Here is a 24,240-nt window from a genome sequence, read left to right as displayed (position 1 = left end):
AGAAGATAATGTGAAGCCAGATGTCATTTGCAATTATTGAAACAAAGTAATGTAAACAATAAAAGGAACTCCTGAAATGGAGTAGAATCTTCGAAACATCTCTCTTAATTCTCGACACTTGTCGCTGATACGTTTCGATCGAATCAACGCAAGCCAAAAAATGATTGCAGTATGCTACCGATAATAAATGAGGTTATACGAAACATGATGAAAGCTTGTCAGAATACAGTGGCACTTCGTCGTACTTATTACTCACTAGCTTTGAAAGATCCTGTTTGTAGAGATTAGGCTGACCTGTGGTCACTCCAAGACCTTCTTCACCACCCATATTCACCGAGTAAACTTTAGCAACACGTAAACCACGCGAGGATCACTTCAAAAAAGGCAATATGAAGCAATGGCTCATTTAAAATCGAGACTATAGCTGCTATAGACAACTCTGCGGACGACTCCTCTAGTCGGTAAAGGCCAAAAGAACGGAAGCAGCGCCGAGTGGAAATAAAGGTGAATTTACATGATTCACTTATGCTTAAAGCATATACTACGAAACTGCTATGAACGTGATAGGCAAGTGAATGCGCGACCGGTCTCTGCGCACCGCGTCTGACGAAAGGCGGAAGAGTGAGAAATCTATGGTGTTGGGACGATTGCTCTCATGACTGAAATTAAAAATTACAGCTCTCTCGCCTCTACAATTGTATACAGAAACTGTATTATGGGAATCGAGAGTTGTAGTCTCTGTCCAGTGCTATGATCGAAACTCCTTGAATCTTCGGACACTGTTTAATGGCTTTTATTTACAATTTTATTGAACTGGCAATGAATACTATTTTTCGCCTAAAGCTTTCAGCTGCATTTGCCTTTTTACAATTAATTTTTCGATAGCATCTTCCCTTGCTTGTCTCAATTTCCTTTTAGGTATGTGGTCGAATGCTGCATTCCAATCGTTTGTGTGTCTCAAATCCAACAGAATTGAAAGGACTTGATTAATAGGAAGATTTTTCCTTGAGCCTGTTCCCCATTCAAGTCTTTCACCCAATGGAAATTTCATCATTTTTATACCTTCTCGATTAGCTTTTTGAAATGAAAACGGCTTAGGATTTGTCTGAAAATTATATGAACGAACATGACTTAGTACAAAGATATTTTCTTGAATATGATTATAATTATAGATTACCTTGTCTACCATTGCACCAATTATGTAAATTAGATTGGGATCATATTCCGTCATAGTTTTATTGGTATGAGGAGTGAGATACACCAATTTCTTCTTATCAAATATCTCCAAATAAGATTTTGAAGTTATGTTTAATGGAAATTCCGGGTTATATAACTGTGGTATGGTTTTGTGTAATTTCTCCATAACTAAACTGTCCTTAATAATATTGCAAAAGTAAAGATTGAATGGCTGGTCATGTGCACGATTCAGGGAGAAGGAAAGTAACAACTGTTTTGCAGTATTTGTTAGTTCATAAGGTGCCATGTACTCTTCATATCCAAGATCGAATACTACTGTGGGCTCATGTAACATAGCATTTATTAGCCTGCTATTATCAAATTCTACCATTGTTTTTTCACGAATTCTGTAAAACATTGAACATTTGCTCAATCCATATGGACTGTCATCGTCTTTTCTTATCTCTGGTTCTCCTTCGGCCAGTTTCAATTCTCTTTTCCTTATCCGATTCTCTTCCTTCCTTTCTATTTTCCATAGATGCTCTACGTATACTCTAAACACATACGAGATATAAAAACAGTTCCAAAATAATTTTCTAATGCAATACAATTTCATTGAAAAATTGACAGATCAAACGTTACCTTCTTTGTGTTTTGGTTTTTGTTCGTATTAAGTGTAACCAGTCGTAAGCTTTGAATTGTTCAGGTACCTTCTGCGTTTCAACTTTCAAGAATTCTATCTCTAATTTACACTTGTCATATACAGCTTTATATTCTGGATCTTCTAGGAGCTTCGCCAATTGTTCTTGGTACTTTTGGTCATATGCTTGATCAACATAGTAAGTCGGATTGATGTTACAGTAACCTCGAACAGTTGTTTGCACAGCGAATATAACTCGCGGAACCATTATATTATTTCCCAAAGAATGAACGAGAGTATTTGAATATAATTTGTGCGCAGCGTTGAAAAAACTTATACAAACTCTATTATACATTTCGTTGTAATGATTTTTTAAACACTGCTCAAAGGTGTACCTTGTTTTCGTGTTCTTGTATACTGCGTGTACTGTATAAATGATAAGTAATGTAACACACGTGCGCGGGTAACAAACCCACGCTACTATACTATAGTAGTTATAACTTATAACGCATGCACGCAAGTGCACGCAAGCTTAATTTAAGTCGTGTAGTCGTAGTCGTCCGGTGACTGGACCAACGATTGGTGGGAAATTTCAAGAATTTTACAATTGAATTATACAAGTGATCGTCTTCCCTATTACATTGTTTTAAGAGACCGTCCAACTGTCAATTGTCTTAACAATATTTATCGGTTGATAGTCAATTTCTAAACGTACATACATAACGGGGCGACCACTAACGCATGACATATTATACCGTCTTTCGGACGAAAAATTCTACGATAACTACCTCGAGAAGTAACCATTAAACGCAGAGATGGTTTTATTAGGTGAGACGTTTCCAAATTTCGTTGCCGAAACACAATTGGGACAAATTAATTTTCACGACTGGCTAGGTGACTCGTAAGATTTTTCAATATTCATAACCCTCGGCTCTTATCTTTCTTCGAATCTTAACATACTAAGATGAGATCAGTCAACTCAATGTTTAATTTTCATATTTGTCTGTATACTTGATCGTCGTCTTTTAGATGGGGGATTTTATTTTCTCATCCGCACGATTTCACGCCGGTATGCACGACGGAATTGGCTCGAGTAATACAATTGATGCCGGAATTCGAAAAGTTAGGAGTGAAAGTTATCGCATTGTCATGCAATTCGGTCGATTCCCATCACAAATGGATCGAAGTATATTTTCCGATGAATTCTCTGGATTAAGATAATGAACGAATGTTTCACTGTACCAAAGAAATTTTCTAGGATATAAAAGCTTATGCTGAGACGGACACTAAAGAATTCCCTTATCCGATAATAGATGACGAAAAACGAAAGCTTGCGACTTTATTAGGAATGTTAGATCCCGCAGAAGTCGATAGTAATGGTGTACCAGTAACAGCCAGAGCTGTATTTGTCATTGACCCTGCCAAAAAGATGCGATTGTCAATTCTGTATCCTGCGACTACTGGACGAAATTTCAAGTAACTTTCTTCGCTACGTTTAATTACTAAAAACTTTTATTCATATACGCATTTATTAACATAATTTCTAAACATAGCGAAATTCTGCGTGTTCTCGAATCGCTACAATTAACAGAAAAGCACAAAGTAGCAACTCCAGTTGATTGGAAGGTCTGTTACCTTACCCATTAGTTAAAACATTGGTTAAAAATCTATCCAAAGGAAACTGACAAATCCCATACCGTAATTTTTAGAAAGGCGAACCGGTGATGATTCAGCCGACGGTCTCCGACGACGAAGCGAAGACGTTGTTTAACGATATTAAAATTGTAACGCTACCGTCGGGTAAGCCTTACTTGCGCGTTGTACCGCAACCGCAGTAAGAATAATACTTTCAATGATGGAAAAACAATTATCTTACAATGTATTTTTCTTTTAAAATTATCAAAATCGATGTTCGTAAAAATTAAAGTACAAATTCGATAATATATTAAGTTTTGTTCAATATAATTGCGATATCGTATCCTGCGAAATACAATTATAGTAATAAGCATATCCTTTTAGTGCCTTGACAATTGTTATTATATGGCAGCTTATCATTTCGGAAAGTACAATCGGACAATTCTTTTTTCATCTCATATCATTTAAAATTTCTTATCGATAAGGTCGTGACGAAAATAATCGAAAATAATACACCTAAAAATTCTGCATTATGTTCTAAGTATTCGTCGTTCGTGTTATTATCTGTGCACATATTCTCCGCTGTCTATATTAACAAAATTTATATAACTTATTCATCGACGAGTATGTTTTATCTATACGTCGTTAGAGGTATACATAATTTATCAAAAACAAAGATTCTAATGTTGGCATTTGCAAACAACAGAAAAAGCTGTTTATTGTATCACCTAATGTAATTAAAAGTACACTGTGTTATATACATTTTTTCCAAGTACACGATCACTTATAGTCTCTAGGCATAATGTATAGAATATTTACACTGTTGCTTTTTTTTTATTAAGTTATTTACTAAAATTACTTTACTACATTATGATTATAATCTTACGTTCGAATGATCCGCAAACTGTTGCGCGACTACGCAATAGTGAGATAGCAGTTATATAAAACAGTCCCTCGTCAAAACCAATAAAGATCATAAAGAATAATAAATTTAACAAAATAATAGTTTGTTATTGTAATATTATATAATTAAAAGTTAATCACCACACAATATATCGAATGATAAAATACTATTGCCAGCCTTCATAACAGCTTCAATGTTATACGTTCACAATGATAGCAATGGTAATGTGGTTTACTTGTTATTTGTCCCATTACTTCCGTATAAACTGGAAGAAAAAATCAAATTCTATAAATGTTTTTATTCTTTCTTACGTCTTTTTTTTTATCTTTTTTGTTCGAGTTCTTTGAATGCACTTGTGCTTCTATTTTAATTAAAAACGACCGCCTCATTGATTCATCCGTAGACGTGTAAGTGTTTATGAATCGACGATTTTACTCTGGAAATCGTTGTGCGAGTATCGCATGAGTTTGCAATAAGATTAATCGCGACAACGGAAGATTTGATCATTTAACAACACCAGTACTGTTCCGTACTCACTTATTATTTGAGAAAAAAAAAAGAGAACGTTCACTTCACTCACTCGTTGCGTGAGTTTCTTGTTGTTCGGATTGCAGTTCACCCTCCATTCTTGCCTGTCGTTCCGCCGCTGCTCTCGCTTGTCTACCGGCACTTGAACGAAGATTCTTTCGCTCGGGAGGAGGTTCTACACTTAGTCGTTTCCCACTTCGCGCTTTTTTCGCTTTAGTACCCTTGTTATCCTCTTCCATTTCCGACGGAGGTTTCGACGCATCACTCTTACCATTGGCAGGTGCTTGCTGCTGCGATGCAGTTGCATCTTCCGGGACCGTTGTCGATATCGATGTGGTAGAAGAGGTAGGTGTAGTCACAGATGCAGGTGTAGGTGTGGGTGTCGATGTGGGTGTTGATGTAGGCGTCGATGTAGGCGTAGATGTAGGCGTCGGCGTATGTGCAGGTGTGGGTGTAGGTGTAGTCGTGGATGCAACTGTCGTGACAGTGACCGAAGTGGTCGAAGTCGGTATCACTGCAGCGGCGATAGTTTCTTCAGTCTCTTTCCTATTAATACTCGAAGACGTCTCACTGAACGCGTTATTATCCTCCGGAGAACTTTGTTTGATCGGCACACCGGCTTCGCTCGTTGTCACGTCGGCTGGAGGTACAGTGGTCGTGCTCGTCACAGGCTTCGTGCTGATTTCGATTTCAATCTTCGGCTTCTTAACGACGGGTTCAAGAGTTACCTCTAGCATGCTGGACGTTTGTTGCTCGGAGGTTTGACCGTGGTTCTCCGAGCTCCGACCTCTCTTCTCAATCATTCGCTGATCCTCGAGATTTCTCGTCAGGATCTCTGCGCTGGTTCTACTCAAGTGATCCAAGGCCTCTTTCATCTCTTGTTCCTTGCTCTTTCTCTCGGTTCTTCTTTCGGAGAGATCTGCTATGTCGTTCTGTTCCAAGGATTCCCGCTTCTCCGGCTCGACTCTGCGTCTCTCTTCGTTGTGTAACGCCATGTCCGTGTACTGCTGTAACGTTATCGCAGGATCGATGGTATACCTGGACTTTTTCTCCGCATCTTTCCGCTTGCTCGTCGATTCCGTGACCGTGTCGCGTTGCCTCGAGTTGCTCGCCGATGATGCAGGCTTCCGCACTGTTGAGGCACTCGACGTCGGTGGATTCAATAACCCACATTGGGCAAGACTTTCGTAGGCCGATGACACTCCACCGGGTTGCATCGAAAATGGATTCAGACCACCCAAACCCAGTGGCGTGTACAGGAGACTAGGATTTGGGAAAAAGAATGGGAACGGCGTCGTTGTCGATATCGTGGATGATGCGGATGAAGTCGAAGGCACCGAAGATTTGCTACTTGTGGGGGGCTCCATCTTACTGCGAGACGATTTGCTGGCGCTACTGATATTAGTCGAACTCGTACTTTTACTGTTAACAGAACTGACCGCGGGATTGGTATCGCCCGCTGTACTGGTCGCCGTTGCACCTAGAGCAGCCTCCATACCCGCTAAGGACGATAAACCAAGACCAGCGAGATTTGCGAACAAAGAATTCGTTAGACTCATGTTACTCAGATTACTGAAGTTGCCTAATCCGCTCAGGGCACCCAAATTGGACAGGCCGCCGAACGGCATTAAAAGAGGATTATTCTTTGGATCGAAATTGCCTAGAGAGAGGCCGGATAAAAGGGAATTATTCAAATTACCCAGTGACGAGAAATTTAAACCTGAAGCCATCGACGTAGCTGCTAAGTTAGCTTGATTCGCAGACTGTTGACTAGTAGGGCTCGGCATCATCGGAGGTCTCCCTGGGCTCTTACCCTTATTTGCGTAATTCCTATCATTTCCAGATAATCTCTTTTGTAAATCGTGTGGAAGATTTCCCCGCTCCTTCACGAGTTCAGCCCATTTCGGGTCCACGTCGAACACTGGATTCTCAATTAACCATTGACCTAATCGTTTCAGTTGTGGCGCCTTGCTCCCAGTCACCTGAAACCCACATTAAAATTAATATAAATTACATACGACCGATAGGAGTACGTAGGAAATAAAATTTCCCATCCGCACCTTTTTTCCCGTCAATCTGTTGATCACAGCAACGTTTTCTTCGCCGGTCAATTTCTTCCAGTCTAACAACGACGGATCAACGCGTGGTCGTCGTCGCCTAGGTGCGTTCAAGTACTCTGCACTTAACTGTTCGGACATAGCAGTTTGTTCAGCTAACCATTTATTTACTTTAGCCTCATGAGAATACGATCCTGTTTTAGAAGAATATTCAGCAACCTTGTTAATATCTGCGATCATCGCTTCGTAACTCTTTTTGTGACTACTCGATGACGATGAGTGCGTCGCATTGAAGTTCTGTTGCTGTTGTTGTTGTTGTTGTTGCTGCTGCTGTTGTTGTTGTTGCTGCTGCTGCTGCTGCTGCTGCTGCTGTTGTTGCTGCTGCTGAGACTGCTGCTGATGTTGTTGGTGTTGTTTCTTGAACTCCCGATTTTGTTGTTCAGCTTGAACAAGCAAAGCAGAAAAACTATCCTTGTGCGAATGCAAAGACGGGGGCGGCAATCCAGAAGTAGAGTTCGAAGCTCGTGAAGAAGGTATTGTAGTGACAGTGATAGAAAACGGCTTTTGGGCACTCGTTGGAGGATTTGGAAGTCCCATCGGTGCTGAAGTTGGAGTAACAGTAACGTTCGGTGTAATTGTACTTTTTTTACTGTGTTCGGGATAATGACTGCTCTGCTGTTCCTTCGCTGCGCTTAATCCTAGCACGATCTCGTCCAGTTTCCGACGTTTCTTCTCCTTTCCAATTACCGGTTCGTCCGTCGGCTAGTAATGATATCAATTTTTAATTTCTACTAATTTTAGCATTCTAACAAATAACTAAATGTATACATACGCAATTCTTTCTCTTCATTAATTTGTCTAGCATACTATCTAATTTCCCTTTATTACTACTAATTTGTTTATTTTTATTTGGCATTGAGAAGTCTTGAACCTCGTTCATAATATCTTTATTATTATTATCCGTGCTCGTTTTTGGATACCTAGGTTTTGGATTCACATGACGGATAAGTAATGAAAATACTAATATGATAAATATTGTACGTTGTTTAGGAGGATATTATAACTCACCCGGCTGATAAATCTATAGGAGTCAGTGTACTCGAAGTTCCAGGAATTATGGTCGGCTTCCCAGGAACCGTGTATTTCAAATCGAAAGGCATATTCGGTGTTCGCGTTTGCTGATGCGCCGGTGGCGGTTGGACCGGAGTCGAACGTCTCGATTCCTCTGATTGCGACTCGTCGTTCAGTTCCCAGTTATTAGATCCCGACAATACTGTAGGTTTACTTAAAGTCGCAGGTGACTGAGTAACAGTATGGCTGCTGCTGTTCAATAATGCGTGAAGTTTTGCTGGAAAAACGAAAACCAGATAGTTACGTTTTAACTGCGTATCAGTCGTTGCCATTTTCTCAGCTTACCTCTTTCAGTTTCTACGTCGATAGCAATGTGCCTCTTGCGTTTTTTAGACTGCGACATATTATTCCCAGGCGTTACATTACGTGATATTCCGTGATCTGTAGTTATAGTTATCACTTCCGAACATTCTTTATCATTGGAAGCAACGTCTGATTCATCGCCAGCGGTGAAGTTTACAGACACAGGCCATTCTTTGTGCTCGATCGCATGTACGATGTGCATCAAACGAGCTTCGATCGCGTGCTCCTAAAAAGAGTTCGGAGATACCAGATTAAGTTAAGTTAAATTTAAGATTAGAATTAGAATTAGAAAATAATATAAAATATAAGAATTTACCTTCGGCCACTTGATCGTAACACTATTATTGTGCGACAGAAGTTGTACAACCGTTGGTTCGTTATGATCTACTGCTTTGTCACGGAGGACGAACGTGTCGATCTGCGGTAATCGTGACAACGGTTGAATAACTTCCAAATCGGGGAACATCGCTTTAATTTGTTCCGCTACTTGGACGTTACACTTGTCTTCAAGCTTGCAGCCTTTCGTTTTATCCTTGGATGTGTCTCCTGATTTATTTTCCTGCGCCTCCACTTCTTCCTTAACTACTGGCGCATCGGATACCGCGACGACCTTCTCACTCTCAGGCGCGACACTCTCAGTATTTTCAATCACCGTTTCTGCTGCTGTTTGCACAGTTTCCTTTTGCTCCGACGTATCCTTCTCAGTTATCTCCTGTACTTGCGGTTCTTTACTTTCTTCCGGTTTATCTTCCTCTTTTTCGGTCTCTGGAACTGGCTTCTCCTGATCTTCCGTTTTTACAGGCGCCGTTTCTTCGGTGTCCGAGCTAGTCGCTTTCGTCTCATCCGGTTTGCTAGCGTCCGCAGGTTGTTCAGTTACGGGAACTTCACTCTTTATCGATTCTATTACTACTTCGTTCTTTTCTTCGGTTTTTATCTTTGTAGTTTGCTCCTTGTCCGACGGCAAGGCTTTCGCCACGGTCGTAATAGTTAAGGCATTACTGACAGGTTTCTCTTCGATTTTATTTTCAGCCTTGACAATAGTCAATTCTACTTGGCTCTTCTCCGACTCTGCATTCTCTGACCGTTTCTCCGTTACAGTCGTATCTTTCTTCGCACCCACCTTCTCAATTTTTAACGTACCTTCACCCTTTTCTAATTTCACAAGTATCTCGTCCTTATCAAATTTCAATATATCATCCCTGTTCTCGATCTTAATTGCTTTTTCGGATTTATCCGTGGCTTTAGGCGCCTGGATATTGCTATAGATATTCTTATTCAAAAGTTTGTGAAACGAGAAGTCGGGATCGTTTAGAATCGTTATATCAGTCCTGCCTAAGCCGTGTTTTGCTGCACCTAGCAGTAATTCTTTATCGTGTTTTCCAGGCTGCCACCACTCGGGTGTGTCGCCCGATGGCTGACACAACGAGAGTCGCTCTTCCAGATGAGGATGAGACAAGATCTCCTCACGAATCTTGCTCAGAAGATCCACACGATCAAGTATCTGCCTTGCCTTCGCCGGAGTGAGATGTTCGACAGTGGTATCTAAAAATTCTGAGATGTACACTACGTACCAACAAATTGCATGCATTCTTAAAGACGTGAGAGATACGTACTGTCCTCGTCCGTCACTTTAGAGTTGCACACTTTCTTGCACATCGCTCTGAAGGACATATAGTAATCCGTAAGATCGTTGTCAGTCTTTTTATCGAATCTAGCTATACTCTTAAACTTAGTCCAATCGTATTGCGCCTTCTTCCTATCGTAATTGACACCGTACGTCGATACGACTCGCAAGAATTCGCTTTCCTCGCGACGCGACCATTTCGTTTTCTGTTCCTCCAAGCGAGTCTGCTCTTTCACCATGGCCTCCATCTTTTCCCTTCGTTCCATCTTCTACAAAGAAGACAAATTGCAGTTTCTTTCTAGTTTACATATTCATTTCTACGTCAAACGACTTACCAGTAGATACATAGCAAGCTGTTGCAAGTCCCATCCCTGCATATTTAAAGGCGATTCATTCATCGATGTGGCGTGATTCACAGTCGTCGTTGTATCACTTTCCATTCCTTTGGATTTTTGTAACACTTTTACGTCTTCCTTTTTCGCGCTGCGCTGATAAGAAGAGATTACACGGCGTAACCGAGTATTAAGATCGACCACCGATGGCCAAGTCTTTTCTTCGTCTAATAAACCATCGTTCCCCTCGTGACTACTGCTTGGTTCAGGACCGGGGGTGTCCGCCTTATTAGCAGGCGAATCGGTCGGTGTTTCTCGGTTAAATTTATCGGAATCCTTCGAATCTTTCAACATCCCGAGGGAATCGGTATCTTCGATGTCATTCTCTAAACTAGCATCGTCTCTGCTGCTGCTACTGAAATGTTAAAAGGTTTCACGTTAGCATCATATTTTATCGTACACGTCTCATCGTGTATTTTAAACTTGTTCAATTTCAACTACACAAAAACTCGTCTAGTATGTATCGTAATTGTAAAGACGTACATTTACTTGATTGACTCTTATAACTACAATTCAAATATCGTACGATATCGAAACAAAAATTTACCGATTAAAAAATGCTGCAGGTTCTAAAAACGTTACGTTGCAAAAAAGAGTTTTAAGTATGTACAATGTAATGGACTGTTCGTAAAAGAAACACTTGGAAATCATTACACATGATCTGGTACTTAATACGCATCATCCTTCTCCGCTATGTATGAACGAAAGCTAGTAGAAATTTATTTGAGAACGGATAAGGTACAGAATTCGTTCGCTGTTAAAGTACGAATAAAGGTATGAATAAAATGAAAAGGAAAATTTACACTAAATTCTAGCAGAGGCATTGTCTTAAGCGAATTTAAACAGCATGCAAGCCATGTATGTTAGAATGGAACAGCAGTGGCACATAGATATACGGTATATGTATATGTATAACAAAAAAACGAACGTAAAGAGAATAATTACTTACTTATTCTGTATGGTCTGAGACTGGGAAGGGGGAGGGCAGCTTGTAATGAAAGAAAGCGCGGGATCGATCCTCATCTGGTCGTAATTCTCGTAGCCGTGTTTGTAGCAGCCAACTATTAGGGATTTGTCTGCTTGGGAGTCCCACCATTTCGCTGGTCGGTCCGTCAGCTGTGGAGGGTTTATCCGCAACGCACTGTAGGGCGGTTTCATTTACAATTTTTGCCAATTCATGTATGCCAATCGTTTGTTAAAATGAAAATAGATTTGTAAAAAAGCTTGAACGAATTTTAATGTAAAAACCGGTTGTTATTAGATAAAGAGAGAAGACATATTACAATATATGTAAATTTGAAGAGATCTTTACTCGTTCACCCAGTTGCTTCAAATTAAACGTAAACGTGATATAAACTTTAAACTTCCTATTCTGTTTAACCCTTTAATACAGTGCACTGCTTTTTAATTGTCTCTTACCATGATACATTGCTGAGTCGACCAACTTTGACCATATACTTAAGCCGTACAATGTGTTTACAGTAATTTAAAAAGTCGTGTATATATTCATATACATTGTTTAATGAAGTAGGATAGGAAACTTTTTATATTAGTAATATAGGACATCAGCGATTAATAGCTGTTTATAGAGCTACGAAGTAAATATGGTTTAGCTCTATGAGCATTCCTCATACAATTACAGCTCCCAGATAAACAAATACATTGCACATGCAACTATGAAGCTCTGTATAAGCGTGTAAGTAAGTGCATGATATTCTATGGTAGTCAATTGAGTATAGAGTAACGGAGGTCTTAAAGTTTATATATGTATATGTTAATGTATAGATAAATAAATGTATATGTACAAATCACCAACCTGACGTGGACACCGTCGGATATACGTTGGACCAGGTCTCCGATGATCTTGTGTTTGATAAAGTAAAGCATTTGCACGCGTGACAGTACTCTGTACATAATACCAAAGTTATTTACAGATTAAAACGTGTTCTTAAAAGAAATTATCAGGTGAGATGAGCTCGATTTACGTACTTGTTCGCGTTGCGGCTCAGGTGATTTCTGTAATTGCTCTCGAGAAATATGTCTCCGTCATATTTCTCGGCGTTGCTCCAATGATTGGGATCATTCGGGCCCCCGTTGATAGCCGAGCCACGCGTTTCTCTACCTTCTCTGACTCGGCCTTTTTTCTTTTGCCTATTATTTCGTCCGCTAGTATTAGCACACACAGTCTTGATCTTCTCTCCATTTTCTACAGGCGTAATAAAATCACAAATGAAGTTACGAATTTTCTCATCGCCACGGTAGTAACGAAGGCAGTAGAGTAAAATGACTCGTGCGCAGTCTTCGACGTCGACTTCGCGCCATCCACGACGAAATTGACTGTGCTGAAGTATCTCTTCCCATCGTCCCCAGCCGAACGTGAGCAGTCCTTTCTCTACCTTGAAGCATTCGCTTCGTGCCCAACTTCCATATACCACTTCGCCCTCGCGCGGGACATATTCGTCGCAGAACTTTCGTGTCTTCTTGTTGAACTTATCTCTTCGTTTTTTACCTTTTAATAGTTAGAAAAAAAAATAATGTTAGATTTCACATCGCGAGACTTCAGGAACGTTAACAGGTTAAAAACAAGGTGTAACGCCTCGCATCTCGAGGACATAAACAGTTTTATAGTAACAGCAAGCAACATCACAAGAGTGATACATAATGTCTTCGTGATTTGTGAGCCTTACCGACAAAGTAATTTTACGAATTTAAAAATAAAAAGGTAAAAGATGATTGCATTAATAAATTAAATCGGGAATCAAATGCATAAACATTAAACAGTGAAGCAATGTTTCTATTCATTAGTCAGTCAGTTGAAATAAATTGCATTAAATTTCCATTGAAATGATGTATCCATGAACGATTCAAATCTATCAAATTATAATGTATGAGAAGGAACATGTGTTTGTTTGCCATGCATTTTACGTGGTCCCAAAATTATGCTACGGTTCTCGTGTTTTTATATATCTATGTTTTCACCTAGAGCAAGATTTTGGGGCATTTCATATAGCAGAAAGACACCAAAGAGATTAAGAATATCTGAGGTAACATGTATTGCATTTCTTAGCACTCTCGACATGCATGCATGTGCTAATTCTTATACGCGTGTATAACATTCATTATAATAAAGGGGGAAAGTTATTAGCGTATGAACGTTTAAAAGCATCGAGTATGAAAGTATGTACTTTATGTTATAGGATATTATGTTTCATGTCTCGATATTCTATGTACGAAACACGTGTAATGTCTTGAACAATGCGTGAAACGGAATAACTATTTTACTAGTCGATCGAGAGAGAAAATTGAACGATACAATATCTGAGCCAATACCTTTGTAGTAATTGCAACTCATTAAATCCGCACCAGGTATCGGTAATTCAATGAAGTATAATACTAATAATGGCATGGTGTTTTAACATGCGCTAAAAACGAACATACCTCTACCTGTCAACCCACTAGTTTCATCGTCGCTGTTGTCATCCGAACTATCAAGATCCGACATGACAACAGATTCGTCGTGACCGTATCGTTTGATCTGTGTTCTCCGCCTTGGCTCCGATATCACCAGCTCGTCCTCTTCCTTTTTCTCCGTCGTGTCAATCTCCGCTTTCTTAGCCCACTTCTTCCAAAAGTCCGGATCGTCAATATTGATGTCCGATCTGTTAGACGAACACGCGAAACTGGCTTTCGAAAACGTTGAACCCTTCTCAGCTTCTATCGTAATAATCTGCGCGATTCAAATGCCACGAGTTAATATCAAATTCATCAAACAGATCGAGTAACAAGACAAACTTCTGGTTCTTACTTGTGTTCTTCGTTCAAGTATCTGTTCTATATCTTCTTCGCAAAATTTGTCCCCAGCATTATCGTCGTCCATAATAGCACCATAAGCACCTTTCTTCAACAGATCCTCTATCTCTTTTTTGGTCAATTGTTTATTACTTGGGTCTTTACCACCTTGACTCGTATTCATAGATTGTAATATAGCTTTATCTAATCCAAGTTTCATAGAAGCTTTGTCAAACATTTCTCTCTCGTAAGTATTTCGACAGAGCAGTCGATATACTTTCACCATCTTCTGCTGACCGATTCTATGACATCGAGCTTGAGCCTACATAGAACCATGTATTTAGTTTACATAAATGCAATTGAAATAAATCGTTTAAGCAATTACAAACCTGCAAATCGTTTTGAGGATTCCAATCGCTGTCGTATATGATAACTGTATCTGCAGCTGTGAGATTAATTCCAAGTCCTCCAGCCTTGGTACAAAGAAGAAAAACGAATCTGTCAGAGTCAGGTTTACTGTAACGATCGATAGCAGCTTGTCTCAAGTTACCACGAATTCGACCATCGATCCTCTCATAAGGATACCTAAACAAATTGTAATAGAAGAATGTTTTCATATTCACATTCTTGCAAAGAGCCGGAAGAAACGTTTGCGATGAATTAATAACTCACTTTTTATACAATAAATAATCCTCCAACAGATCTAAGCATTTCACCATCTGACTAAATATTAAAACCCTATGACCGCTGGCTTTGAGTTTCGGCAGTAGTTTATCGATCAAAACCATTTTTCCAGAACTATTTACGAGGGCGTGATAATAAGCCTCCGAATCTTCCTTTTCACCAGTCTTGTAGTCTAACTGTATTTGGTCTTCCGCGCCATTAAGTAGGAATGGATGAATACAGCACTTTCTTAATTCCATCATAGTATTCATGAGATTCGGAATGTTAGCTGATGTGGTTCCCTTCGCGAGGAAAGAAAAGTTTCTTTCGAGGATACCGCGATAATATTTCTTCTGTATATTTGTTAATTCCACCTCAACCACTGTTTCTTCCTTCGGAGCTAACGACTTTTCCACGTCTTCTTTAAGCCGTCGCAGCATCATAGGCTTAAGGAGAAGTTGCAGCTTATGAACTTCGCTTTCGCTGCTCAGATTACCGAACTCTTTCAGGAATGCTTCGCTGCTGGAAAACTGTACCGGTTCAAGGAAGTTCAACAGCGAGAAGAGCTCGTTCACGTTGTTCTGCAGAGGCGTGCCAGATAAAAGGACTCTGTGATCTAAATTCAATTGTCTGAGTCCTTCGAGTAATTTGCAATTTCTATTTTTAAGTCTATGAGCCTCGTCTATAACGCACAATCTCCAGTTATACCCCTTCAATTCATTGAAGTCAGTTATGATTATCTCGAACGTGGTTATCAGTACATTGAATTTGATCAGATCTTTGATTTGTTGTCCTTTCTCATTTTTATAATAGACTTCGTACTCCTGAAGCATGGTTCGACTTGCCGCAGATCCGTGATACACAACGACGTTCATGTCGGTCCAACTTTCGAATTCCCGCTGCCAATTTGGAATGGTTGAAAGTGGTGCAATTATCAAAAATGGTCCACGAATCCCGTACTTGTACACAGCGTCCACGAACGTCAGAGACTGAATCGTTTTCCCTAAGCCCATCTCATCCGCGAGGATACAGTTGTGACCGTTGTACCATGAGAAGAGCAACCAATTTAGACCTTCTAATTGATACGGTCGTAGAATATTATTACTCTTATAAATCGGCGATTCTTCTAGTTTCACCCATGCCGATGCAGTGGGTTTCTTCTTCGGCTTCCATTGATCTTTGGGCGGTAATTTATTAAATTTTATGAATTGAGCTATTTTCTCTGGGTCAACATCTTCTTCTAATTCCCAAGTGGAATCCTCGTACTGGAGAGATCGCCATTTCACCAAGTAATGCTTTATAGTCTCGCCAGTCGTTGGATCGGTATGCGTTGCTTCATCGAGCACTCTGTCCACTTCTACGAAATCTGGATTGAACGGATCGTCTTCGGTATTCTCGAAGATGTTAGTGTTCTGCTGTTGCCTCTGCTTAAACCTCTTCAACTTAGCTTGAATTCGTTTATCGCCTTTGTACAGCTCTTCTTCGGTCCTCCATTCACAATGCAAATATGAAAAATTTCTGTATTTTACAAAGTACTCCTCGACTTCCACTATCTGAGGTTTCACTTCTGCCACAGCGCTCTCCTGCTTCGACTCTGTGACCTCTCCTTCGCTCTTAGCCTTATCTTTCGCTGCATTTTCGGTGCTACATTTGTCCTCGTCATCTTCGTCTTTGTTACCCGGTTCCGAGACTGACTCTTTTTCAGAGATCTTTTCCTTCGAATCATCTTCATCCTCTTTATCCTTTGTGTCAGATGCGCTTTTCCCTTCGACTTTCTCGTCGGTCGCTTCAATTTTCACTTCCAGGGCTGGCGGTTTAATTTCTCTTTTCCCTATTCGAGAGCATAATATATGTTGCACAACCATGGAATCCTCGTCCGTAGTGTTTATATACACAAAGTTAGGTTTATTAGGTCCAACTTCACCGCCTTCGTTATCCTTCTTGACAGATACAGGTTTCGCCGCGTTCTCAACTTTCTTCGAAAGTTGAGAATCCTGCAGCGGAACGTCGTCGTCCGAAAATCGGAGCATCACGTCGTCGACGTACTTCTTGCGATGCGTGTTTCTCGCGGAACGCCTCTTATTATCGTCCCCGGCCTCTGGCGAGGGTGGAGGCGTTGCCGCTAATTCTTCACCGTCGGAATCGGGCGCGATCCGACTTTTCCGTTTTTTCGAACTTCTAGGCGACTTTCCTAACGAAACTTTCCCGACTGATCTCTTGCGAGCAGCAGCCTTCTTTTTGTTGGGTGTCTCCGCGGTTATACTAGCGTCTTCCTCTTTCTTCTCATCCATCGGACTATCCTCAGAGTCCCCTTTCTTGTTCTGATCCTTCGTCTCGACCACTATAGGTTCGGTAGTCGAAGAATGTACTTGTTCCTGGTCACCCTGAATGGACGACTCGGATGGTTTCGTATCTGATTCCTTCACTGCGCTTGAATCAGACACCGTGGTCTCCTCCGTTTCCTGTGTAACTTCGTCGTCACCCGACTCGGAGTGATTAGTTTTTCTGCGAAGAGAAGTACAATGTATCGATCCTAAAAGAAAATGAAAATAGTAAGAAGTACGAAACTTACTTTCTGTTACGTTTCGTCGAGTCCTTGTCTTTGTTTCTCTTCCTCGGTGCTTTTGGAGATTTCGCTTCCTTGGGAGGTTTCGGTTCCTTTTTGACCTTCGGTTCCTTCGGTTCTTTCGGTTCCTTCGGCTCTTTCGGTTCCTTTGGTTTACGTGGTTTCCTCGAAGGAGTTCGCGACTTCCTTCCTTTGTTCCACTCTTCCTCCATGTCTCCAGAAGACGGTTTGATGTCTTCGGAATCAGCGGCGCTGTCAACGATATTGCTACTGTCACCAGGAGTCACTTGATTATCCGACAGAGGCTGTTCCGGCTGTTGCTGAGTAATCGTAGGAGCACTCGCTTCTTTATCAGCTTTCTTCCTACTCTTCTTAGCTCTCGGTGTACCTTTACTACGACCACGGCCAGTAGTGCTCGTAACCTGTTTAATAAACCGTTTAAACAAAGTTCTCTTTGAACGAAACATGTATTAAAAATATTAATTACTTACCTGCGGACTATCTACAACAGCTGCAGTCGCTGTGAACATTGGACTTTGCAGTATACATTGAGATCCACCGTTGCACTGATCATTAGTCTCATGTTGTTGCAATGCTTGCAGCTTCTCTTGTATAGCAACAATTTTCTCTTGGTTCTCACTCGCTGGAGGCATGCAGAACAGCTCTTGCAACTGCTGCTGCAACGCTGCCCTTTCTTGATGATGAGTAACCGGTGCACAGGAGCTAGGAAAACCGGCCGACGTGACTGCCGTCGACGTCGAGTTCGGTGGCATATTGTACATATTTGGCATCGTACTACCGCTAATCATGTCACCACTGGAAGGGTACTGTTGACCAGAACCCACCACCATCTCGTTCGGATAAATGTTATTTTTCTGGATATTGGTATACTCCGTAAAATTCTGTTGCACAGTGGTTTGCGAATTTGGCACCGCAGCTTGATGGGATGGCAATACTATGTTAGTGCTCTGATTGACCGTAGGCACTTGTTGGCCGTTCAAATGCGTAGGCTGAACCTGATTAGTTTGGTTCTGCAACTGGGGCGTCGAATTCTGTACAGGAGGAGTTTGCATTTGTGGCACCTGTGCTGGGATCAATGGCGCATTCTGTGGCATCATAGCAACTTGTGGCGTCATATGTGATTGAGGCTGTTGCGTCGATTGAGCCTGACTAATGCAAGGTTGAGCTGGTTGAGTCGATGAAGTCGGTGGCGGTGCTGGTGGTGGTTGTGGTTGTACTAATTGAGGCTGGGAAATTTGCGGCTGCGATGGTTGCGTTTGATTCAACGCGGGCTGCTGAGACTGAGTAATCGTCGGCTGCTGTGGCGGAGTACTTATTTGTTGTAACTGCTGCTGCGGGGATGATTGTTGACTTATTGGAGGCTGTTGCACTTGATTGATTTGCGGTTGCTGCGAAGACTGCAATGGTTGTTGAGGCTGTACTGGAGACTGTTGAGTTGGCACTACAGAAGGTTGATTTATATGCATTTGCTGAACTGGTTGTGGGCAACTGATAGGCTGTTGTTGATTGTGCTGCTGCTGCTGCTGTGCCATCTGACTGCTCACTGCAGGTTGTTGAGAGGGAGCAATAGCATTGCTATTAGTTGGACAGTTTACTGGATTCATTTCCAAATGTTGATCGTTAGATTGTTTATCACACTGACTCTCGACGGTAGAAACAGGAGCCTGATTCTGTGCCATTTGCTGTTGTTGAGGTAACGAACACTCAACATTTCCATTGGTACTAGTAGCTGGTAAGGTTTGTACTATTTCCGGAGGTACATTCGCAGATGTATGCTCCAACGTTGGATTGCTTTGTGTAGTACTTTGCATCATACTGTCAGGCTGCTGGCTGAGTACATCCTGTTGCTCTTGAACGTTCTGATGTAACGCCTCGTTCTCTGGTTTCGGGGGTTCGATCGTGTTGTGAACAGGATCTGTAGAATCTCTGGTCGTAGTTTCTGGGACACTGTGAATAGGTTCCGTTCCTTGTACTGGGAACATAGAAGGACTTTGTTCAGATATAGGAGGCTGAGTTTCTACTACGCTTCTATCCTCGTTCACGTTTGGCCTTATTTGTTGTTGCTGCGGCTGTGGCTGTGGTGGCGGTGGCGGCGGCGGCGGCGGTGGTGGTTGTTGCTGCTGCGGTGGTTGCTGCTGCTGCTGCGGCTGCTGTTGTTGCTGTTGCTGCTGCGGCGGCGGTGGCGGCTGCTGTGGTTGGAGTTGCTGCGGTGGTTGCGACCACTGATTCGGCAACGGCATTCTAGGACCAGCTATAGATGCCATTGAATTTTGTGCGGTCGACTGAGGCATAACATTTGGTGCTTGCGACATTGGTGGACGCGCCTGATACTGATTATAATCTTGATTGGGAACGTTCGAATTTGATACAGCAACGCCTGGTATCACCATCTGCTCCAATGCTTGAAGCGTAGTTTGCTGCGACGTAGGATTCATCTGCATCGAAGCCGGTGGACAGGGTGAAACAGGCATTGGACCAGGTTGATTCGATGGCTGATGCGGTAGTTGTACGTGCGGATGCGGAGACAGTGTGTTAGGTTTAGCTGGCGACATGATAGGTCTAGGAGACATTTGTTGCTGCACCGCCGGTGGTCGCGGAGACATCTGCGGCCTCGGCGACATTTGGGGTGACAACTGTGGAAAAGTTGCACGATACTGTGGACTCGTGGCATGCTTCGCTGTGCCAAACTGCGTCGTTGGTCCAGAATGCTGAGGTTGATTGTACATCGTATTTGCATGATGAGAATACTGAGGATCTATGGGCTGTTGCTGCTGCGTACTAGGATGTTGCGAATGCTGAGGATACTGTTGAGGATGCGAAGGATGCGTTTGATGCGTGGGATGAGACGGATGGTGATGCGGCATCCTTTGCGGCGGTTGCTGAGTCTGCTGCTGCGGCTGCGGCTGCTGCTGCTGCTGCTGTTGATGAATAGCCGAAGCAAATCCCGGATACCCGGGAGACGTTTGATACAATGGGACAGAGTTCCCTTGCTGGTAATGCTGTTGCTGGCCGACCATGTGCGGGTACACGTTACTCGTCCCACCAGGCTGCATCGCCTGATGCGGCACACCCATGTTCCCGATCATGTTCTGTTGATTACTAAAATGTTGCTGCTGCTGCTGCAACTTTTGATTCATAACTCCGCTCTGATCTTGCTGATGAGAATACTGCGGAGGTATGTGCTGCCGGTAAGTACCAGGCTGTGGTGCCATCTGATTATAATGTCTCTGCATTTGTGGATAAGCACTTCCACTGCCTGGCCAGCCTTGCATACTCGGATCTATAGACATGCTCGACCTAGTCATCGAATGCTGCTGCTCCATCGAGTACATATTATCGTTATAGTTAGGATATTGTCCTCCACTACCGGGATGAGGCCCTCTGTGCTGCGGTGCCATGTTTCGAGCCTGATTTTGAAACGCTCCGGGCACCATCGCGCGCTGCGGCGCGCCGTTATCGAACGTACCAAGATTTTGATTAAACATGTTGCGTGGCGATGGATTTTGCAATTGATTCGAACTTCCAAATTCAGAACCGCCGAATGAAGTTAATTTTTGAAGCGGAGATTCTTGAGACATGTAAGATTGACTAATGTAACTCCCTCCTCCATTAATACCAGGGTTTGGACCATCTCTAGATACTACCACAGAGTTAGTCGTGCCTGCAGGGTCAAAATGATCGTTCCCCCCGAGGTCAGGAAGAGCATCGAGCATCGAGCCACTAACATCTTCACCGAACAAGTCGTACGAGTCCATGTCTATGCTGCAGGACTCTTCGCCTTTGTCTCAGGCTCAAGAGAATATCGTATAGTCTCTCTTTTAGCCATTAACGTGCCCATTGTTGATCCAAGTCTTCTTTGCCTGTAACAACATTCATCGAAAACTGTGTTACAATTCCGTTTAATATCTGTCGCGATTCTTGCATAAATTCAATATTTTTCAATGCAGTCAAGCAATTGATGCGGTCTGTAACTAGTACACGGTGACGGTGGCAAACGCCAAAGGGAAAAAGCTATACGCTTATGACTTAATTTCTCATAATCGCTATAACCTTTCCCCCTTGGAAGATGCCGTATTCATTCCCAGGAACAGGAAACAAGCCTGAATGTATTATACTTATGTGTACACGGGATAAGAACTTCCTATATATAATAGATCCTACTTTGGACAACACTCTCATAACATTTTTAAAGTCTCATTTCTTGCATGTGCATTATAAATGATAAAGAATGTTCTGCAAGAAATCGATAGAAAATTATGCAAAACATCACTGTTGCAGAATAAAAATTAGATAAGCTCTGATTGTAAAAATTTATGTTCAAAAATATTAATATGCTTCTTCAATTTTTATTAACAATAATATTAGTACAATACGCTATTGTGATAATTCAACATAATCTAAAAGTGAGAAGGAATATTCTGATAATTGTGAAACAAGTGCAAGTACGTAAAGATTAGGACTAATTTCAGAATTTACTAGGAATATGAACAGAAATAATTAGATGCCTTCGTATCAACAAAAAACACTCAAAGTGTAACAGCTAAGATAATTTCTATGCACTGGTAAATTACAGAAATGCATTTAAATGAAACGAAAACGTATACATCGTTACTTCTTGAAAATTGATAGATATTACAAATTCCTTTATTTGGATACTCCATCCGTTTGAGGACAATGAAAACGTGAGATTACGATCGGCTAATGAAAACAGTAAAATCAATATTTTTTGAACCAACAATATGGTATTATAATTGCACAGTGCTTATTGACACGAGTGACCGATACGAAAAATCATCGATGCATGCTACATAAAAACACGAAATGAAAGAGGAACTGAAAAACACGTTACAAACCTGAAGCAATGACAGCAGGGCACTAAAATGTACGGAAGAATATTCTCGCTTCCATTAGAATACGAACTAAAATACACGCGTCAAGTATATTACAGGGTTGAACAGAAGAAACTGTTAAGAAAGACATAAAAAGTTCTCACACTATATTCCGGACGTATTTTAATTCCGGTATTAATTTCCGTTTAAACCCGTCGCATTTGACCGTACGGGGAATAAAAATCTACGAGCACGCTACGGTGTCGAAAACGATCGAAAGGACTTGGTGGAAAAAAAAGCACGGTTCGTCGGAAAGTACGCCATTATCGTGAGAGATTTCCGTTTGGGCTTCCGAGAGAACTCGTAGCGGCCACCGCGACGCTCGATATTCAAGCACTAGAAGCGTCACTTCACTTTGCACAATCCACTCTTTCTTCGTATATTTCGTACGGGCACCGCTCGAAATCTTCTATCGTCCGATCGGTCTGGTTGTATGTTAATGTTTTATCGAAAAACCACCCTTGTTTGCGCGCGCGTATACAAGATTTTCACCGTCGGTGGCTGCGGCTACGGCTGCGGCGCGGACCGTCGAGGTGCAAGCGTGTCCATAGGTCCGAATCATTCTACACATCTCTGACCCCTCCCCCCCTACAACGACGATACTCCTTCTCTTCGGTTCACAACGAAGGACTACTCTTCTCTCTTACCCTACCTTGTCCTATCCTGTCCTATACGTACACCAGAGGCTACTACCCACACAGCCAACCGGTAGTTAGACAACGTAACATCTGTAGAAACTTACACAGCTACCTTTCACGTCATGCGCGCACACTCGCTCACTGCACCACCTGGTGGCGCGCGCATCTCTCTTTACTACTTATAAATCGTCCCGTGCACGTACATGCGTTCACGGTGTACACGAAAAAGGAATAAGATTATGTTCAAATTACTTCAATTTTCGTTTAGAATTTGTTCTCCATTCAGGGATAGTAAGCTCTATAATGGATGAACATACAATTGATGAATTCCAAGTCAGGTTCATGAACCCGTACATATCTAAGATTATTAGAATAAAGTTATTAAAAATTGATGTATATGAGTAATCAATCAAAGCATAGTACGTTACACTTGTAATTAGTTAATCACTAGGTGAAATGTCTGGAAAATCAATGTGAGGAAGCCTCGCGTTTAAACTTAATTAAAGAAACAAAAAACTTCTGATTCCATATCGATGACGATTATACAACCGATTTGAAACTCAAAACCTACGAAATGGAACAGTGATAATTATAAAGTACGTGTTGTTATGTGAAAGGAAAGATTTTCTCAAGTAGAAATTCAATCGAAAAAGAGATTACTGTGTTATGGGTACGTATAACGAACGCAAAATGCTTACGGTTTCATTTTCAAATATTACCAAAACTGCACGCGTGTCCGCGCATAATTATTGTACGTAGACATCGGAGGAAGTACGAATATACGTGCGCAACGTGAATACATATATTCATTAAACGAAAATAAGAAAAAGCGAAGAGAAGAAAGGAGATCGGACGCTACAACCTTCCAAGAATTACACTCCTAGCACATAAAGTATTCGGTATCATGGTAAAAACACACAACGCAATTGGCGGCAGTAAGGCGGAGTCCGAATTATACCACAAAGAGAACCAATCAGATTTTACCTTATAAAGTAGGATACCAGGGCAGGATATTCGATTAACCAATCCTGTCCTTTAGGTATCAGCTAAAATGTACATGTACAACATTCTTTAATGAATCACGTACGTTCAATTTTCGTTAGTTCCATGCATATGTAAGATACAAAAAACTCCAGCTTTATGCAAAATAAATAATGCTAATTCGTAATAGCGAATTGTTACGAAAAGATTAAATTCGAAAACAATTACCCTGATTTTTAAATTCTAACATTCTCGGTCAATTACATACGAATTTGTACAACAATACAATATCCAATTCTAGAT

The 24,240-nt window shown here is 41.4% G+C and overlaps 4 protein-coding genes across 14 annotated transcripts in view; 1 reads left to right on the top strand and 3 right to left on the bottom strand.

Annotated features, from left to right (window-relative positions):
* Su(var)3-9 (suppressor of variegation 3-9) overlaps positions 1 to 328 on the bottom strand; it is an 8,642-nt gene extending 8,314 nt beyond the window's left edge. Inside the window, exon 1 of the mRNA XM_018031408.2 lies at positions 257 to 328. Coding sequence (XP_017886897.1) covers positions 257 to 328 — 72 coding nt within the window. The remainder of the gene's footprint in view (positions 1 to 256) is intronic.
* Positions 329 to 764: 436 nt separating this feature from the next.
* rswl (tRNA methyltransferase roswell) lies at positions 765 to 2,344 on the bottom strand. The gene is made up of 3 exons (XM_018031270.2): positions 1,819 to 2,344; positions 1,178 to 1,730; positions 765 to 1,105 (listed from the first exon to the last, which is right to left on the bottom strand). Exons 1-3 carry the CDS (start codon positions 2,169 to 2,171, stop codon positions 827 to 829), a joined length of 1,185 nt encoding a protein of 394 aa, XP_017886759.1. The 5' UTR covers positions 2,172 to 2,344; the 3' UTR covers positions 765 to 826.
* Positions 2,345 to 2,370: 26 nt separating this feature from the next.
* Positions 2,371 to 4,209, top strand: Prx6a (Peroxiredoxin 6a). 4 transcript variants are annotated; one of them, XM_018031271.2, is made up of 5 exons: positions 2,371 to 2,717; positions 2,846 to 3,002; positions 3,075 to 3,292; positions 3,370 to 3,442; positions 3,526 to 4,209. In XM_018031271.2, exons 1-5 carry the CDS (start codon positions 2,632 to 2,634, stop codon positions 3,652 to 3,654), a joined length of 663 nt encoding a protein of 220 aa, XP_017886760.1. In that variant the 5' UTR covers positions 2,371 to 2,631; the 3' UTR covers positions 3,655 to 4,209. The 4 variants fall into 4 exon arrangements, with proteins under 4 accessions (XP_017886760.1, XP_026672697.1, XP_026672696.1 ...); XM_026816896.1 differs by having other exon boundaries at positions 2,378 to 2,398; XM_026816895.1 differs by having other exon boundaries at positions 2,382 to 2,436.
* Positions 4,138 to 24,240, bottom strand: part of kis (chromodomain helicase DNA binding protein kismet) — a 21,470-nt gene continuing 1,367 nt past the window's right edge. Inside the window, exons 1-19 of one of the 8 annotated variants that reach the window (XM_018031265.2) lie at positions 22,423 to 22,873; positions 22,283 to 22,348; positions 17,900 to 21,289; positions 17,415 to 17,830; positions 14,852 to 17,347; positions 14,569 to 14,764; positions 14,196 to 14,501; positions 13,829 to 14,117; positions 12,380 to 12,899; positions 12,207 to 12,296; positions 11,340 to 11,531; positions 10,334 to 10,745; positions 9,988 to 10,267; positions 8,691 to 9,916; positions 8,357 to 8,600; positions 8,009 to 8,288; positions 7,773 to 7,920; positions 6,944 to 7,702; positions 4,138 to 6,865 (exon numbers count right to left, since the gene is read on the bottom strand). In XM_018031265.2, coding sequence (XP_017886754.1) covers positions 4,928 to 6,865; positions 6,944 to 7,702; positions 7,773 to 7,920; positions 8,009 to 8,288; positions 8,357 to 8,600; positions 8,691 to 9,916; positions 9,988 to 10,267; positions 10,334 to 10,745; positions 11,340 to 11,531; positions 12,207 to 12,296; positions 12,380 to 12,899; positions 13,829 to 14,117; positions 14,196 to 14,501; positions 14,569 to 14,764; positions 14,852 to 17,347; positions 17,415 to 17,830; positions 17,900 to 21,184 — 13,077 coding nt within the window. In that variant the 5' untranslated portion in view covers positions 21,185 to 21,289; positions 22,283 to 22,348; positions 22,423 to 22,873 and the 3' untranslated portion in view covers positions 4,138 to 4,927. Of the gene's footprint in view, positions 6,868 to 6,943; positions 7,703 to 7,772; positions 7,921 to 8,008; positions 8,289 to 8,356; positions 8,601 to 8,690; positions 9,917 to 9,987; positions 10,268 to 10,333; positions 10,746 to 11,339; positions 11,532 to 12,206; positions 12,297 to 12,379; positions 12,900 to 13,828; positions 14,118 to 14,195; positions 14,502 to 14,568; positions 14,765 to 14,851; positions 17,348 to 17,414; positions 17,831 to 17,899; positions 21,290 to 22,282; positions 22,874 to 24,240 lie in introns of those variants that run through there. The other 7 variants (XM_026816888.1, XM_026816891.1, XM_018031264.2 and 4 more) reach the window with 7 other exon arrangements.

The sequence above is a fragment of the Ceratina calcarata genome, unplaced genomic scaffold (assembly GCF_001652005.2).
Source record: "Ceratina calcarata isolate Rehan_Ccalc_2016 unplaced genomic scaffold, ASM165200v1 scaffold551.2, whole genome shotgun sequence".
Lineage (NCBI taxonomy): Eukaryota > Metazoa > Arthropoda > Insecta > Hymenoptera > Apidae > Ceratina > Ceratina calcarata.
This window is presented reverse-complemented; position numbering and strand designations above follow the sequence as displayed.

Bases quoted from the DNA above. Each gene is read 5' to 3' on its own strand.
- rswl (XM_018031270.2), bottom strand. From the start codon at position 2,171: ATGTATAATAGAGTTTGTATAAGTTTTTTCAACGCTGCGCACAAATTA. The intron at 1,731-1,818 runs GTAACGTTTGAT...GTATGTGTTTAG, and splicing joins AAAACCAAAACACAAAGAAG to AGTATACGTAGAGCATCTAT. The intron at 1,106-1,177 runs GTAATCTATAAT...TATAATTTTCAG, and splicing joins TTGGTGCAATGGTAGACAAG to ACAAATCCTAAGCCGTTTTC.
- Prx6a (XM_018031271.2), top strand. From the start codon at position 2,632: ATGGTTTTATTAGGTGAGACGTTTCCAAATTTCGTTGCCGAAACACAA. The intron at 3,003-3,074 runs GTATATTTTCCG...GAAATTTTCTAG, and splicing joins CCCATCACAAATGGATCGAA to GATATAAAAGCTTATGCTGA. The intron at 3,293-3,369 runs GTAACTTTCTTC...TTCTAAACATAG, and splicing joins ACTACTGGACGAAATTTCAA to CGAAATTCTGCGTGTTCTCG.